The sequence below is a fragment of the Polypterus senegalus genome, chromosome 2, assembly GCF_016835505.1.
Source record: "Polypterus senegalus isolate Bchr_013 chromosome 2, ASM1683550v1, whole genome shotgun sequence".
Lineage (NCBI taxonomy): Eukaryota > Metazoa > Chordata > Cladistia > Polypteriformes > Polypteridae > Polypterus > Polypterus senegalus.
Window position 1 is genome coordinate 78,122,504 of NC_053155.1, and position 16,949 is coordinate 78,139,452.

At 36.7% G+C, this 16,949-nt stretch overlaps 1 protein-coding gene across 2 annotated transcripts in view; it reads right to left on the bottom strand.

Moving 5' to 3' along the window:
• Positions 1-16,949, bottom strand: part of agpat3 (1-acylglycerol-3-phosphate O-acyltransferase 3) — an 83,403-nt gene that overhangs the window by 15,734 nt on the left and 50,720 nt on the right. For both annotated transcript variants that reach the window (XM_039744032.1, XM_039744033.1), the window contains exons 3-5: positions 14,513-14,682; positions 13,904-14,065; positions 13,004-13,157 (exon numbers count right to left, since the gene is read on the bottom strand). In XM_039744032.1, coding sequence (XP_039599966.1) covers positions 13,004-13,157; positions 13,904-14,065; positions 14,513-14,682 — 486 coding nt within the window. The remainder of the gene's footprint in view (positions 1-13,003; positions 13,158-13,903; positions 14,066-14,512; positions 14,683-16,949) is intronic.

A 16,949-nucleotide genomic window follows, 5' to 3' on the forward strand; every position in this document is an offset into this window, starting at 1 on the left:
TTTCATAGTGGAGGAATGGTGTTCAAGAACTGGTGTATTCCATCAAGTGTCAGTGAGTGTTTGGGCTTCAGTTAAGGAGTTAAAGTGATCTTGTAAAACTAGGTTCTCAGGTTGATGTTTTTTCAAGTTACAAAATTCAGCTACTCAGGTTGAAACTGCTTGAGCCAGTCCTTCACATCCTTGTGTGCAGACCCCCCAATTGATACACCCATTTTATTTGGCAGTTTTCTGACTGTGTCGTCAATTAAAACAAAATTTGATCATCAAGTTTACTGTCCTTCTAAACACTTAATTAGTGAAAAGTTAGATCTTACAGAATCTTTCAGCTTCCCTCAATCTATTAGAGGTTCCACTTATGAACACAGGCATACATCAAACCTTGTTTTCTACTTTGATTTCTAAGTGTGTAATATCCAGTTGATTAATTCCATACACTGTGATCATAGTCTTACTATATGTGTTGTCAATCTCTAGTTACTTTTGTCCTTTTTTTATTTCCTAATTGTATTGTTTTCCTTCTCTTAAGTCTTCTGCTGCCAGTCACTTTTCTACTGCCTACATGGCTGCTCCCTACACTGGCATGATGAAATCAACACTCTGGTGATTTATTGACTCAATTATGTTTCAGCAGTCTAGATATTCTGAATTCGGCAGTTCCTCTCAAAATTAAAATGCAACTGCAATTTATGCAGCTCCCCATTAAATTAGGCAAACTTGTTGGAAGCCTGACAGAAAGCAGGAGGAGGACAGACTTCGAATATTTGAGAGGTTGACTGGTCTAACACCTGGACCCTGTTAGAACATCAAGAGCACAATTTTTCATCCGTGGTATTTCCAAAACCTGCCATAGGCTCAATTTCTATCCAGAACTGTTAATGGTGTACTGAGCCAATCCATGAAACTTAACAACGTTGTGTCTTCTTTGACCTGTGATGAGCTTTATAATTTCTTCATTAGTTAGATTGGCAATTTTATATCTCACATATTGCCTCCTCCTCATGGCCATCCATTTCTGTCATGCTCACCACTGTTTTAGTGAGTTTCAGTAACCGTCTTTCCCCTGCTTAACTTTGTATCTCACATGAAGCCATCGTCAAACCCTCTTGATATATTATGCCAGCGTATCTGTTAAAAGAGGAGTTTGAAATAATTGGCCCTAGTGTTTTGAAAATTATAAACAGCTTTTCAATAAAGGGGTTGGCTCCATCTTGCTTTTAACATACTGTACATACTGTAGTTGAACCCCTGTTTACAAAAGGGGAACCTTGACCTCTGAAGTAAGTTTCATCTTGGCTCAAAACTGTTGCATCTACTCAAAGTCCTTGAAAGAGATGTTTTTTTCTCAGATGCAGCAGTTATGCATTTATTTACTTAAAGAGCTTCTATAAAAAGCCAAATTTCCCCGAGGGGACAAATAAAGTTCTATCTACCTATCTTGATGAGTTTCATTCTGCAATCTGAATTTCATAGCATGGAATCAGCCCTGTTGCTAACATCCAATTCTGGGAAGTGTTTCATTTGGATTCTGCTAAATCTTAGTGGAGACTTTGATACAGTCGTTCATGACATTCTTATCATCAGCCTGAGCAGATACAGCTGCCATTCAGCAACTGCCCTGTGTTACTTTTGATAATTCATTATCTCCCACAACCCCTGTTATCTGCAAGGTACCTCAAGTGCCTATTCTGGGAAATATTGTTTTTTCTCTGAATAAGTCATCACACTGCAATATTCTAAAAGAAACTATAGCATCCCCTATCACTGCTGTGTAAACCATCCTTTACAACCTGATGATAAGGTTGCCATAACACCTCTTTTAAATTGCCTTGTGGGTAATAAATGTTAGAACAAATGCATTTTGTTCAGCTAACTGAATCTAACACCACATTTATCCTTTCCAGTCTTTTCACCTCCAACATTGGTAGTGTCATTAATCTGGGTCCACTAACCCTGCAAATTAGATCTCACATCAGAAATCTTGATGTCATTAATGATTCTTGTTTTAAATGTGATAAACAGATAACTGCTGTAATTAGCAGCTTTTTTTCAGCTCATGGTCATCAGAAATATTAAGCTTCTTTTACTTTTTTATTGATTTGACAAAACTTACTCATGCTTTTAAATTTTCCTCTCCCAGATTACTAATTACTCCCATTATTCTGATGAGGTATAGCAAGTAAAGTCCATTTTAAAAAAAATAAAGCAGCGCAAACGCTTCAGATGGGTATACAGTATGTGTGGATGTTAAAGCAGCTCCAGAGTGTTGAATGAATAATTGACTGATTGTGCATTTGCGTGCAGATTTATGTGGCTCGGTCAATTGCTTTGTTAGTGCTCTGGGGTCTGTAATCAGTGCCAACACACCTGAATTCCTAATAGTATAAAAGGAGCATGAGTGGGGAAACAGAGGAGGACAGCAAAGAAAGAGAAATGAGGTTAAAAGGAAGGAAAATAAAAGTAAAAAAAAAAGGCGGAATCTTAACATAGCCAGTGCTGAAGTACTGTAGAACGGAAAGGAGCCTGGGGAACTGTGGCCTGCAGGAGCAAGGATTAGGGTTCAGCACAGCACCTTACGGACATCGAAGAACTGGTGTCAAGGTCCCGAGCCTGGATTTTGAATGATTTTTAATCATCTTTATAGCATTACTATACAACACTGCTGATCTGTCTCCTGTAATATGGAGCCCTACAGCAATCTCTGGTTTTAAAATTATCCAAATTGCTTTTGTGAGAGTGCTGACTGGCACCAACAAAAAAAAAAATACATGACAATACAGTATTTCACCCTTATTAGTTTTTTTCATTGGCTCTCTGTGATACAATGTACATCAGTGTTATCCCATCACTGAAATTAGTGGACAGACAGCCCAGTAACCTGAACAACCTGCCAAGTAATTTATAGCAGCCATTCCAACAAAAGAAAGATTGATCGATCAATAAATTGAGTTTAAAAAATACATAAATAGGTAGACAAGAAAGTAAATAAATCAATAAACAAACAAACAGACACACTTTGGCCTGAACACACACTGGAATTATTATAAAGCAAGAAAAATTCTAATCAAAGAAAATATAAATTCTGACTCGGTTGTCACAATCACAGTGAGGCATTATACAGATATATTGTATAAAGGAGATTCAGTAGCATTTCTTGACAAACTTCTGCCGAGGGGAAGTAAAGGGATTACGACATCCAATCTTGAAGCTAATTGAATTAATTTATCAAAACAATGTGAATTTTCTAAGGGGAATACTACCACTGAGTTGTTCACGGCATTTCTTTGTATACTTTCACAGTGTTCCTTTTCATATTCCACCTTTCTTTATAGCAACTGGCTACAAAAATCACTCTCACTCTGTGCCAATAAACACTCAGCATTATGTACTTTCTCTGGCATTGCGTGGACAAACATATTAAAATTACACTGAGGAAATGGGAAAAAAAAGTTTATGCAATATAGCGAAGTTACCAGTTGTCGAATTTTAAAGAGCAAGTTATGTCTTGATGAGAATATGGTACAAAGAGAATGATTCAGAATAGCGTTTTTGAGTATTAGTAATTATTTAACTTTTACTGTTTTTTGTTGGTAGCCATCTATACAAGCGCATAATATGATGAGGTTCTGAGTTGATTTAAAATAAACTTTAAATTATTTTTAATCATCTATATAGCATTATCCATATACCACTTTTGGGATGGTCTTCTCTAATTTGAAGATCTGCAGGAATCTCTGGGTATCCACAGTCCATAATGAGAGGTGCAAATTCTCCTTTAACTCAGCTGAAGATATACACTGCATTCTGAATCCAGTGGCACAAGCTCACATTCAGCAGCATTAAGTAAGGACACCCAGTGGAGAGTGCACAGCCCAAGTGAGACCTTATTTGGTCACCATTCTACAAAAAAGTTATAGTAACACTAAAAGATGTACAGAATGGAGCAAATAAGTGCATTGAGGGACTGAGGGGCACAAACCTCTCCGATATGCTAAGGCAATTAAATCTGTTTAGTCTGAAGAAGAGAAGGCAGCAGCTTCTCCAACCCATACATTGTTAATTGTACTGTTCTCCATTCACATTACACTACAACTACTACTACCCCAAATCAAGAATAAAAGATTCTTGAACAATGTCACAGGACATCATATCTTTGATTGCTGGTAAAACATAGTTCTGAGCAGGCTTCAGCCACAGCGACACTCTTGTGAAAAGAATGGAGATAAATGCCATCAACTCAGAAAGGAAGAGGCAAGTTCATTGTACCACATGAAAGTCACTGAGAGAATAAAACTGAATAATAAAAAAGCAAGCGCTAACTTTTACAAGTAGCCAAAATTTACACCGGATTTTACAGACTCAAATCAAATGTATGTTTTTATTATATTATAGTAATAATAATAATAATAATAATAATAATAATAATAACAGCAGCTCACTACTCTGTCTCAAACCCAATACCTCTGAGTTATAAGGCATTCACACCATTCAAGCATACAGGTCAACTTCCTGTCAAGTGACATTTGAGTTTGGGTTTTTAACTCATTGACAGCAACATGTAAATCAAAATTTTTTTTTTTTTTTTTTAAGCTTTGGTTACATTCTTGAATAAAAGCGTAAATGTTTATTTGATATTTGGATTAAATTCTTCACACATTATACATTTCACAACATTATTAATATAGCATTGAAAAAGCTTCTGCTTTAGGTATGTGTTAAGCATTTCTTGCCTGGGATTTCCTTTCATCCTACACTTACCCAGATCTTTGTAGACATGGAACACACATGAAATGCATATATTCCAAATAATGATATACTGTATTATTTACCCTATACAAATCCAGTCACCTCAAAAGCAGATAAGGAGCCTTGGCTTGAGCTGAGAGAACTTGGGGGAATGGGATAACAGGCTGATTGCTGTTTGCGCTGATCAACACATTTACAAAACAAAAGACACACTGATGGAGAGGTGAGAAAGGATTTAAGGTGGGCTGGGATTACAAGTTTAATCTTTTTAAGTTTAAGGTTTTTTCATAGGCTTCAGGGATTCTAGTGTTAAGGCAAATAAAAATCCCTTTACTATTAACGGACTAATTTCCTTTTTTGAATAATAATAATGTTACAATTTTGGCAAAAGTTTTGTCAAACATAATTACAAAAGTATAATGTTCCATCATTTTAGAAGATCACAATAAGCACATTAAAAAGTGAAAGTTATTCCCAAATATATGACACATAACTCAACTATCTTTTTTACAAAAAAGACACTTAACTTTGGATTTAAATAGATAGGTGACCCTAATACTAAGAACTATATTTATTGTGGGAAACCCTTAGAAACATAAAACCTTTATTATAAAAGAAATTGTCCAATTCATATATCATATAGGAATCATTCATATGGGGTTTGTTCACTCATAATCACTGCTTTTAAATACAATTAAAATCGAATTTAAGAGATCTTATAATTTGAGATTGTTTAAATAGGTGTGTCCTGGAAGATCAGATGTACTTCAGGACCAAATAAAAAATAATAACTGAAACATATTTAAGGATTATTTAAACTTTTTATTGTAAGTCATTTAAGTTTTTTTTATTGAATAAGGTAGTTTTAGAGAGTATTTTTTTAATTTTAAAATAGTATAGATTTTTAATTGTTTGGTTTTTCTAATATATAAAAAGCTTCTTAGGGCTATTTGAGATTTAGTGTTCCTTATTTTTCCACTCTTATTAGTCTATTCTGATATTTATCTATTTATATATATATCAGTATACATGCATCTACTGTATCTCACTCTCACTATATATACACACACACAAACACACTAAGGGGGCTCTGCCACTTGCTCGCTTCACTCGCTAACCCCCAAGGATTGGTTTACCAGATATACAATTTAAAGAGATTGTTATTTTCATGGGAATTGTTACATATGAATTATTTTCAATTTTACTTTCGAACTTTTGTAAAAACAGTACTTGTCCTTTATTTCCGCCCCCGGCGTGGTTAAATCATTCTTGCAGGATGTACAACGTTGCTCTTGTTGTGAAGGAGGGGCGGCTGAACGCACGCTAAGGAGATGCCGTCGGATCATCTGCTATCTTTCTGCTGCTGCTGCTGGCGAGCTGCATGTTCTTTTTGTCACACTGCACTTCGATCATTTAAAAGCCTGTACAGCGGCTGTCCTTTTGCCACTTGATGTCTCTGCCGCTCACATTGTGAAGGGGGGGCTGAATGCACACTAAGGAGTTGCTGCTGTTGAGCTGCATTTTCTGCTTGTTTCGCTTTGCGTTGATCATTTCAAAGCCTGTACAGCAGCTGTCCCTTTTGCCACTTTGCGTCTCTGCCTCTCCCGTTATGAAAGGTGGGGGTTGGCTGAACGCTTGTTATTGATTTAAGAGCTGGGATCACATGATGTCTGTCTGCCAAAAGCATTCTAACAACTGCTTGGTTTGATGTCCGTGAACCTGTTTTAAATGTTGTCTCACTGCCTTGTCTCGCGTGACATTAAAGTGTCTCTCGTGGGATGTCAAATTATCTTCTGAGAAGATCACGTCTCGTCTCCCTCCCAGGATTTTTTTTTACCTGTTGGGGCCCATGGCCACCACCAAGGGGTGCTTAGGTGGTTACGGAACCATGGACTGCAGCACTTCCATCACACCAGGAAGTGCTGCCAGAACAGGAATTAGGTACACCCAGAGTGCTAGGTGGTGCAGGAAGGTCATCATGGAGCACCAGGAGCACATCCAGGTGAACTATAAAAGGGGCCACCTCACTCCATTCAGGGAGTCGGAAGGCAGAGAACAGAGCTTGTGGGAGAGGAGTGGAGGCAGCAGAGGAGATCAGACGGAGAAAGAAAAGAGAAGGAAGGAAAAGAAGGACTGTGAGCATTATTGGGGATTGGTGCATCATGTGGTACTGTATAAACCAAAGAAAAAAATTAAACGCGTGTGTTTTTGGGACTTCTGTGTCGAGGCTGATTCTCCAAACGTTTAATCATGATTAATCACAGATAATCACAGCAATCACATTGTTATGTGCAAAATACAATAATGAACTCAAAAGTAGTGTATTGCATGTATTTGGTTTGTAAACACTTCAAACAAATAAGGCGCTTTTTATCAGCAAAAAGCATACTAGCAGTTGAAATATTTCTTGTAAATCTCTTAAACATTAATGTAATCGAATCAAATATAAAACCAAAGCTATTTGCCACTGCCAGGGCATTAAAGTTTTATCTAGTTTGTTAAAGAAAAACAAGTTACCCTCAGAGTCCAGAGCCACGGATCATAGCATTATAACAGGCACCTTCCGAGCAACATCAAGTTAACATTTCTAAATCTATTTTCTTTTTTATCTGAACAGATACCAGCAAAAACATTTTCTTTTATCAGAGAGCAGCATAAACAGTCTATGTTCAGTAGCAGCTCTTTGAGGGCTAATATTTTTTCCAAAAAACTCAGTTTTCTGAAAAGTGCACAAAGCAATGGTTGCACACATAAATCAACATAAAACGTCTGTTGCTGCCTGTTGTGCCTGCTGTCGGTTTGCAGTTTGGCTGCCTGGCTGTCTTTATGAGACAGGTGAGCGGGGGTGGCAGTTACAGTGAGACGCAATATGGTTTGTACCTCCTGTCATCATAAGCGTCTGTCCTCCCATGCAAACGTTGCCATAGATGTATTAGCTACACGAACGTGTTCAGCACCACGATCAGCTGATGCCAGTACCTCACTTTCATTTTCGATCTACAGCTCCAGATCACTTGCATCAAAATCGGAGTCTGACAAATCAGAGTCCGATTCAGCGATAATACGAAAAAAGTCATCCACGGATTATTTTGCTTTGAGCATTCACTTTGGTATCTCTCCACATGCCATTTTAGAAGCTGTTTACTCTTTGCTACTCATGCAATAGCGCAGGGAATCGAGGTCAAATCAACAAAGCTAACTTTCTTTCTAGCAAAAGCATATCAAAAAGCACCTGTAACAAGATCACTGATCTCCATCGATCACTAGCGAGACTTAGGCTTTTAAAATAATAATGTTTTGTTAATATATTGTGACATGCATGTAGCTTGTGCTGCGCTGCGTGGGAGCAGAAAGGGCAAAATGCTGTGTAAGTAATGGGAGTAGTTGAAGGGCTTATGTTCTGTAAGGGGTGGACACACCACTTAGGAGATGTGTGACATGAGGAGTTAGGAGAAAAAGGAATGTGCGGCGGAAGGTGGTTTTGAGTAGGGAGTCAGGAGACCATACGTAGGAGTATTTGCAGTATAGAAAAAGACAGAATGTCAGTGGCAGGTATTGGTATTGGTTGGGAAAGTTTTATTTTATTGTTTTGGAGACCCAGATAACGGAGTATGAGACAGGACACCATTTGTTACAGAACAAAGACCCCAAGTAAAACACAGAAATCTCTAGTATCTCTGAGTGGCATTTGTTTATTACGCTGGTCACGACAATATTATATAACTTAATTTTGTTAATAGTATATTTATTTTTAATTAATTTTGTATATAAATATAAAATTCACTAAACTAATCTACTGTGTATCATTTTTAAAGTAGCTGTTCTGTTATGCAGTATTTTCTCTTATCAGTCATGGCCTTGGTCCTGACCCCTGATAGATAATCAAGGTTTTACTGTGTGTGTATACATACACACACACACATACACATAGGGAGCCAAAAAGAAGTACCACATTTCAAACCTTCAATCTACAAAAAAGCTGCAAGATAAAATCTATTTCATTATGACACAAGAAGGGGTTTACAAAATAGATTTTTTTCATTGTGTTTTAAAAACAATGTCTTTAAGGTGGAGGCCATCATTTTGTTGCAAACAGTGTTCTTGAGGGTTTCAAGGTTTTGAGGTTGGTGTGTGTATACCTTCGACTTGAGATATCAAATCCATTTCTTCTAATTGGGGCCACAAAAAGTTCTCTAGCATTGAAATTTAACATTCTGAAGTGACGGTGACAGTTGTTCACCCCCACTCAAAAAATTAAGGGCCTACAATGCCACATTCTGCAACAGCGCACCAAACTGTAACACACTCACTGTGCAGGGATCTCTGATGAAGTTCACAAGGGTTGGTTTCAGCCCAGTACCATAAGTTTTGCTTATTTACACAACCATTCAAATGGAAATGTGCCTTGTCGCTGCACATGACAATGGCATCTTTATAAATAGTTTGCAGGGTGAGCCAAAATGAAATACCACATTTCTTGATTGGCTGTTTAGATATTTTACTTAAGAAGCAGTAGAACAGGTGTACCTAATAAAGTCGGCAGTGTGTGTGTGTGTGTGTGTATGTATGAGGGAGTGAGGATCCAAATTAGAAGTAGTGTTGGGGTAACAGACAAGATTCTAGTTAGAGTAGGTTTGCACCAGGGGACGTCTTTATGACCTTACCTCTTTGATCTGGTTATGTCTATGTTGACTGAAGGGATAACAGAAATCAAGTCCCCTGGTGTATGTTTTTCACTGAAGGCATTGTGTCGAGTAGCACCAAAAAAGAAGGAGTGGAGAGGAAGCTGGAAGAATGATAGAGGGTTGAAGATGAACAGGAAAAAGAGGATATTTGAGGTATAATTATGATCAGGATTCAGAAATTAGTCTGATGAGAGAGCTATTGAAAAGAATGGATACATTTAAATATCTATGATCAGATGGATGGAGATTAAACTCAGAGAGAACCCATAGAGTGTGGATGGAATAAATGAAAAATGGTAACAGGAGTATTGTGTGATTGAAGAATCAAGGCAAGGGTTAAAGATAAAGATAAACTTTTTATGACAGTGATAAGACCGCCAATGATGTATGGGGTTAGGACATGGACAGTAAAGGGAGTATAGGAGGAGATGTTGTATGTTTGAGAAATTAGAATATTGAGATGGATGTGTGGACTTACAAAGACGGTAGGGGTGGGCGGTATGACCAAAATTCTATATCACGGCATTTTTCTAAATTATCCCGGGTTCACAGTATTCAATGGTATTTTTTCCCCCATGCATGAGTGGATGTTAACCACATTTTCCACTGCAATTACTGGCTAAGAATAACCTATTCCACTGTCAAGAGTATTGTACATTGTACAAAAAAAAATTTTAATGTGCACACAAGTATTAATACAGTTTTGCATTGCCCCATAAAGTGATAGTTTTCAAGGGGGTGGCACTAATGGAGAAGGTATCACATTGCATGACAGATGCAGTCAAAATATAGAACCCTTTTATTGAACAAATTTTGCAAAAACAAACTATAATTTTGACAACATCTTTTCAACCACACAAAGAGGCATTTAGACTTAGTAAAATATCCAGAAGTGCTTGTCAAAAATTGCATTGCACCGAATATGTCTTAGAAAAGGAATAAATAGTAAATATTTTTTGTAAACCAACTACACTTTCTGTTAATGTTAACAATCTCCACTGACACGTTAAAGTGACTTTTTAAACAACTTTATCATCATTAAACTGCATAATATTTAAACTAATAAATAATAACAATAAAATAAATAATAGTATTATTACTGATAGTTGCACTATTACTTCAAGACTTCAAGCCCAGGTGCATTACACAGTATTCACCAAATTAAAATAAAATAAAACAAGTGCAACTTGGTGATGACATCTTTACCAACTGAACCATCATTTAGGCAAACTGCATTAATATGGACCTTGCTTCAAGCTAAGCTATACTGGGAAGAAAAAAACAAACTATATGTCGAGAACAAAGTCAACATTTCCACTTTATTCTCGCCATTTATGTTGAGATTAAAGTCGACATTTCCACTTTATTCTCATAGTTTACTTCATAATTAAAGTAGAATGTCGTAAACTAAACTTCTGAATAAAATCAATGTTTAATCAATTACTTAATTTACCCCGTCATAAATCAATGCAGCACATTAAATGCTTTGTGTTACGTTCCCCGACCCAGTGGTTAATCACTACGCTTCTTAAACTGACTTCCTTCGCACTAAGAGAAGACAACAATCATCATACAGAATCCATTCACTTCATGATATTCCTGCTTTCTGAAAATTTAGAATGCTAAGATAAATACTTGATATCATTTTCATGATGAAATGCATTAAAGCAGGTATTACACATGCAAGGTAGTGAGGCGGTAGTGCTGCTCCCTCGTAGTAAGGGGTCCCCAGGTGTATGTTCAGTGTAGAGTACTTTATGGAAGGTGTGACGAGGCTCCAAAAAACTGGATGTATGAATAGCTATCGCACAGGTTTAACTTAAATATTGTGCAAATGCTGGGTTTCTGATCTGCTGGTCAGAGATACAAACACAGAATTCAATGCATGTTCTTCTGAGCGGGCTACCTTTATTGCATGCATGCTGTCTCTATCTGACGTACTAAAACCCCAGTTCCTTTTTCCTTCCTTCCTTCCTTTTTCTTTCACCACATAACCAATCACCACACGATAAACGTCTTTGTGAAATTAAAACTAGTTATAAACTTAGCCCACGGAGTGTTCAGAACTTTAAAAATATATTCGTTATACATGTTTAATTACGCCATCCATTCAGAGTTGCGTCCATCTCTGAACGAGTCTCCAGCACATCGCAGGATGAATACAAGCAACACATACACTAGCAGGGTCAATATAGCACAACAAAACCCCACATCCTACATGACTTTGAAAGGAAACTGAAGCACGCCGAGTAAACCCACCAGAAAAACATGCAAATGCAAGGCAGGCACGCCGCCATGCCCCCATATGATTAATGCATGCTTTAATGCATTTCACCATGAAAATGATATTAAGTATTTATTGTAGCATTCTAAATGTTCAGAGAGCAGGAAGATCATGAAGTGAATGTATTCTGTGCGGCGATCGCTGCCGGCGCCTCCTTTAGTGCAAGAAGAAGTCAGTTTAAGAATCACTTAACACAAAGCATTTAATGTGCTATATAATTTATGACGGGGTTTGAGAAAATCTAGTAAATTAAATATTCATTTTACGATGAAGTTTAGTTTACGATGGTCTACTTTAATGACAAATTACGAGAATAAAGTCAACATGTCGTCACACTATTACACAGTACCCAGGTACATTACACTGTATTGAAAACAAATAAAACAAGTACAACTTGGCTTGCAGTATTGTCCAGTAGTATAGAAACAGTATTTACACATCTGACCTTTTAAAACTAAAGTTATCTCCAGGTGACGGATGCGACTCCTTTTTTTCGGCAAAAGTTCTTCTGTTCATCATGTTCAACTTTAGTTTTAGTTAAGTTTTGGAATGCTCTCTGTCCATTTTCACCGCGCGGCATACCTATGCTACTGCCCACTATTTGGTGGTGTAGCAGTGAAAAAGAGCCCTAGTGCAACAAATCTGTGTTTAGCGGTGTAGCAGTGAAAAAGGTCCCCACTTGAATAGTTTCCCGCTGCACCACGTTCCGAACGTCGTTTAGGCAATTTAAACCGATGTTGCGGTATAAGAAAAATCCATATCATAAAAAAAATAAAAAACGGTTTTCGGTATGAACCGGTATACCGCCCAGCACTAAAAGACGGACAGAATAAGAAATTAGTTATTCAGGGGTACAAACAACGTAACAGTGATATCTAAAAAAAGTACAGGAAAGTAAACTGAAGTGGCATGAAATGTGATGATACAGACAATGAATATGTAGACAAAGGAGTGATGGGAATGGGAGTACAGCAGAAGAGAAGGGGAGGCCAAAACAGAGATGAATAAAATGAAAGAAGATCTGAAAGAAAAGGGTCTGACTGGGGAGGAGATAGAGAAGCTGTATGGTGAGGGTTGGTAAAACACAACAACCCCACAGAGAAGTATAAAAAGATGAAAATTTTATTGAATTATTATAAATTATTTATTAACTAATTTATTGCATATTTACTTATTAAACAATCTGCAAATAATCTGTTAATAACAATTTATAGGATTTCAAAATTCATAACTTCCACTTAAATATACCTATTTTTCTGTGTTTTCATAAATAAATTCAAAAAACTATTACCTGTTCCCCTGAGACACTGCACAGTAGTAGTGAACCCTTTGGTCCTGGGCAGCAAATGGTACTTTAGTTTAGGCAAACCCTTTGATTCAGCAACTTGCATACTAATCTGATGTTTTTTCTCTGTAAAGCGAGTACCTTCACAGTACAAAAGGAACTAAAAGTAAAAAAGGAAAAAAATTAAACCCTTAACAGAATTATAGAAAGCCTTTTCAACTAGTTTATAATTTTTATAATTAATTTAAATATGTGAAAATAAGCTTTTTGTCAAGAGCTTACGTTTATGAACAATTACTCTGTGATGGCTTAAATTGAAAATTGCACACAAAAGTATAAAAAAAATGTTGAAAAATGAAAAGCTATTAACTACAATTATCTTGTTTATACAAAAGATAATGAAAGAGTAGTTATCATTAGTAGTTACCACTGAAAAAGACTTAGTGCTAAAATAAAATGTAAAAAAATATTTAAAAGTAAAAATTAGCTGCATAATTTCTTCAATGTACCCTGCACATAAAAATATACTGAAGAGGTAGAAATCAAATGCGTTTTCCAAAAACAATTAAGATAGCTAGATAGCTAGATAAGATAGATACTTTATTAATTCCAAGGGGAAATTCACATACTCCAGCAGCAACATACTGATAAAAAACAATATTAATTAAAGAGTGATAAAAATGCAGGTAAAACAGACGATAACTTTGTATAATGTTAACTTACTTTACATTTAACTTAATTACATTTTTTAATTAGAAAAAGTTGACTACTGATATGCTGCTGAAAATTTAAGTATTGCTTAATTCAGACGATACTGAACATTTGAATGATTCAGAAAACAGTTTATTAAAATCCAAAAATGTAATTTACATATACTTAAATAAAAAAGGTCAGTGTAGTACCTACCCACATGCATTCTGGATAGTCTACAAGATTTTTGAGTCCTTGAACCACTGTGTCTCTATCCTCTTCCCATTTCCTCTTACAAAATACTATTTCCAAGAAGTACCAGGTCCATCCAATTAATGGCACTTTCAATAGTTCGTGCTTTGCAAGAACCTTTGAACTCTAATAACAATTTAAAAGGACAAAAATATAACAATGTATTTTTAGATATGTACCTCTCACAAATGCCATCTTCTGATAAATGACCAAAATTAAACCAAAACAAATGAAAAAATGTCAAACTGTAACAGATTACTTATTTGACTGAGAAAATGGACAGCATATTATTTATTTTCTAGCATGTTATGACACTGCATTTGAATCAAATGCTTATTGTGTATGCTAACCATATTTACACAATGGCTATATATATATATATATATATATATATATATATATATATATATACATACATACATACATACATACATACATCATATACTGTATACATACACACTTATGCACTAAAAGAACATACAACTTCTGTATTTATAATTGTAAAATTGAGCATCTAAACTATGAAGTAACATTTACAGTATATTACTGATATATAATAGTTACAAGACTAACCCCTAACACTCCAAATCGCTCACAAATGGTCCATCCACAGAGGAAATCAATTTCAAAGTTATGATTAAGGATGATGAGGACATGTTCTTTTCCAAATTGATCCACGGTTTCTTTTTCAGTGAAGAGAGTACATTCTGTACCTGACCACCACTCCAATAACATCACCAGTTCTATGGAAAATAATTAAATAAATTAATACCCATGTCACACTAAAGTTTTCAATGCTACATACAGTAAATACACTCACAATGTTAGAATATTTAAAACCATTGTAGCAATAATTATTGGAGGTTTAAAAGTTCAGGTGTTCATGCTACACCATTTGTTTTAAAGCCCAAGTTACTAAATTAACAATTCTCTCAGGATATAGTAAAATTAATTGTTTAAAAAAAACTTGCAATGCACTCATACATACTATATAAGAACTGATAAAATGAATAACAGATCTATAGCAAAAACTACATGCAAGAAAGAAATTTAATACAATTATATGGCAGCTGAATTTAAAAAGTTCTTACAAAACTAAGAACTTTACAAAATAGATTAAACTTTATTAGGTACCCATTCAATCTAACCCTTCAGTTGTTTTGCTGCTATGAACACCCAGAATTTTAAATTCTTGCTCATATGGTATCAGATAATATGCAAGACTTCCCATGCATTTTGATGCATATATTATACTTAAACCAACATGATTTTTCTATAATATCTGGGTTTCTCAGTTTGTCCTTTGGCTCTGATTGATAGCAGCTTATATATTTTTCAGAGAATGTCCTAAGGAAATATTATGAGTCGCCTTTAAGGGTGTTCCATGCACTTATACCAGGAGGATGCTTGCCCGCTACATACTTCTCATAGTGTCGTCCTGCAGTTGCCCTGGCATGTACATGTCAATTGTCAATGCAGGTTTTCTTAGTTTTTTGACAGCACTTGTTTATTATCACAGCACCTACCTTCAATTTCAGTTCCACATTACCCAGTAAATTTCAAGTAATTATACTAGGTTTTGACCAGGGAACTGTTGCTTTTTGTCTGTGCACTGCGTCAGTTCACGTGAGCCGCTTGGTGTTCATGCATCGAAGGTTCCCAGCTGTGCTGGTGCCATCTCGTGTGATGTCCAAGGCTGTATGTAATGTTAGCTAAGACCCGGCACTTAAAAGTTTCTCTCGCAGTTTCGCTGAGTTTGTGCCAAACACCACCCTGACCATCATCTTCCTCTGCATAAGCACAGTCCTTCACCCGTGAATATTTAGCGGCAGTGTTTCTATTGGATTGCCGCTGACGGACGGCCTTATATGGGCAGGCACTAGTGATGTGTCGTTCGCGAATGTGCTGGCTCTAAGAGCCGATGCTTTGAAGTAAACGAGAGGAGCCAATGCTTGTCGAGCAGAGCTGAAGCTTCAGCTGCTCCTGCTTAGCTCTGCTGAAATCCATTCGGCAGGGGCGAGACTTTATTTATATTGGCACACAGAACATTGCCTCATAATGCCGACTCGTTCACGAATGACACATCGGACTAGGATCGTACTACAGTAATCCCTCGCTATATCGCGCTTCGACTTTCACGGCTTCACTCTATCGCGGATTTTAAATGTAAGCACATCTAAATATATATCACAGATTTTTTGCTGGTTCGTGGATTTCTGCGGACAATGGGTCTTTTAATTTATGCTACACGCTTCCTCAGTTTGTTTGCCATGTTGATTTCATACAAGGGACGCTATTGGCGGATGGCTTAGAAGCTACCCAATCAGAGCATGTATTACATATTAACTAAAACTCCTCAGTGCTATAAGATATGCATCCTGCGCGGTGCTCGATTGTTTGCTCGTCTCTGCCTCTATCTCACCCTCTCTGACATTCTCTGCGCCTAATGGAGGGGCTGTGAACAGAGGTGCTGTTTGCACAGAAGCTGTTTGCCTAGTGGATACGGACGCACCTCTAAGAAATGCCGCTTTATTGCGGTGCTTCCAAAAGAACACTTCTTGATTTTTTGATGGTTTGCATTAATCTCGCTCTCTCTCTCTCTCTGACGTTCTCTGCGCCTCACGGAGGAGATGTGAGCAGAGGGGCTGTTTGCACAGAGACTGTTTGCTTAGAAGATACTGACGCTCCTCTAAAATTAAAAGCACACGTATTGATTTTTTGACTGTTTGCTTTTCTTTACGAGCGCTCTCTCTCTCTCTCTCTCTCAGAAATTCTCTGCTCCTGAAGAGAAGATGATCTATTTGCATTCTTTTAATTGTGAGAAAGAACTGTCATCTCTGTCTTGTCATGGAGCACAGTTTAAACTTTTGACTAAAGGGTGTTATTTCATGTCTAGAGGGCTCTAATAACGTTAACAGTGTGGGAGAGTTTATAAGGGCTTAAAATATATAAAAATAACTACACAAACATATGGTTTCTACTTTGCGGATTTTCATCTATCGCGGGGGGT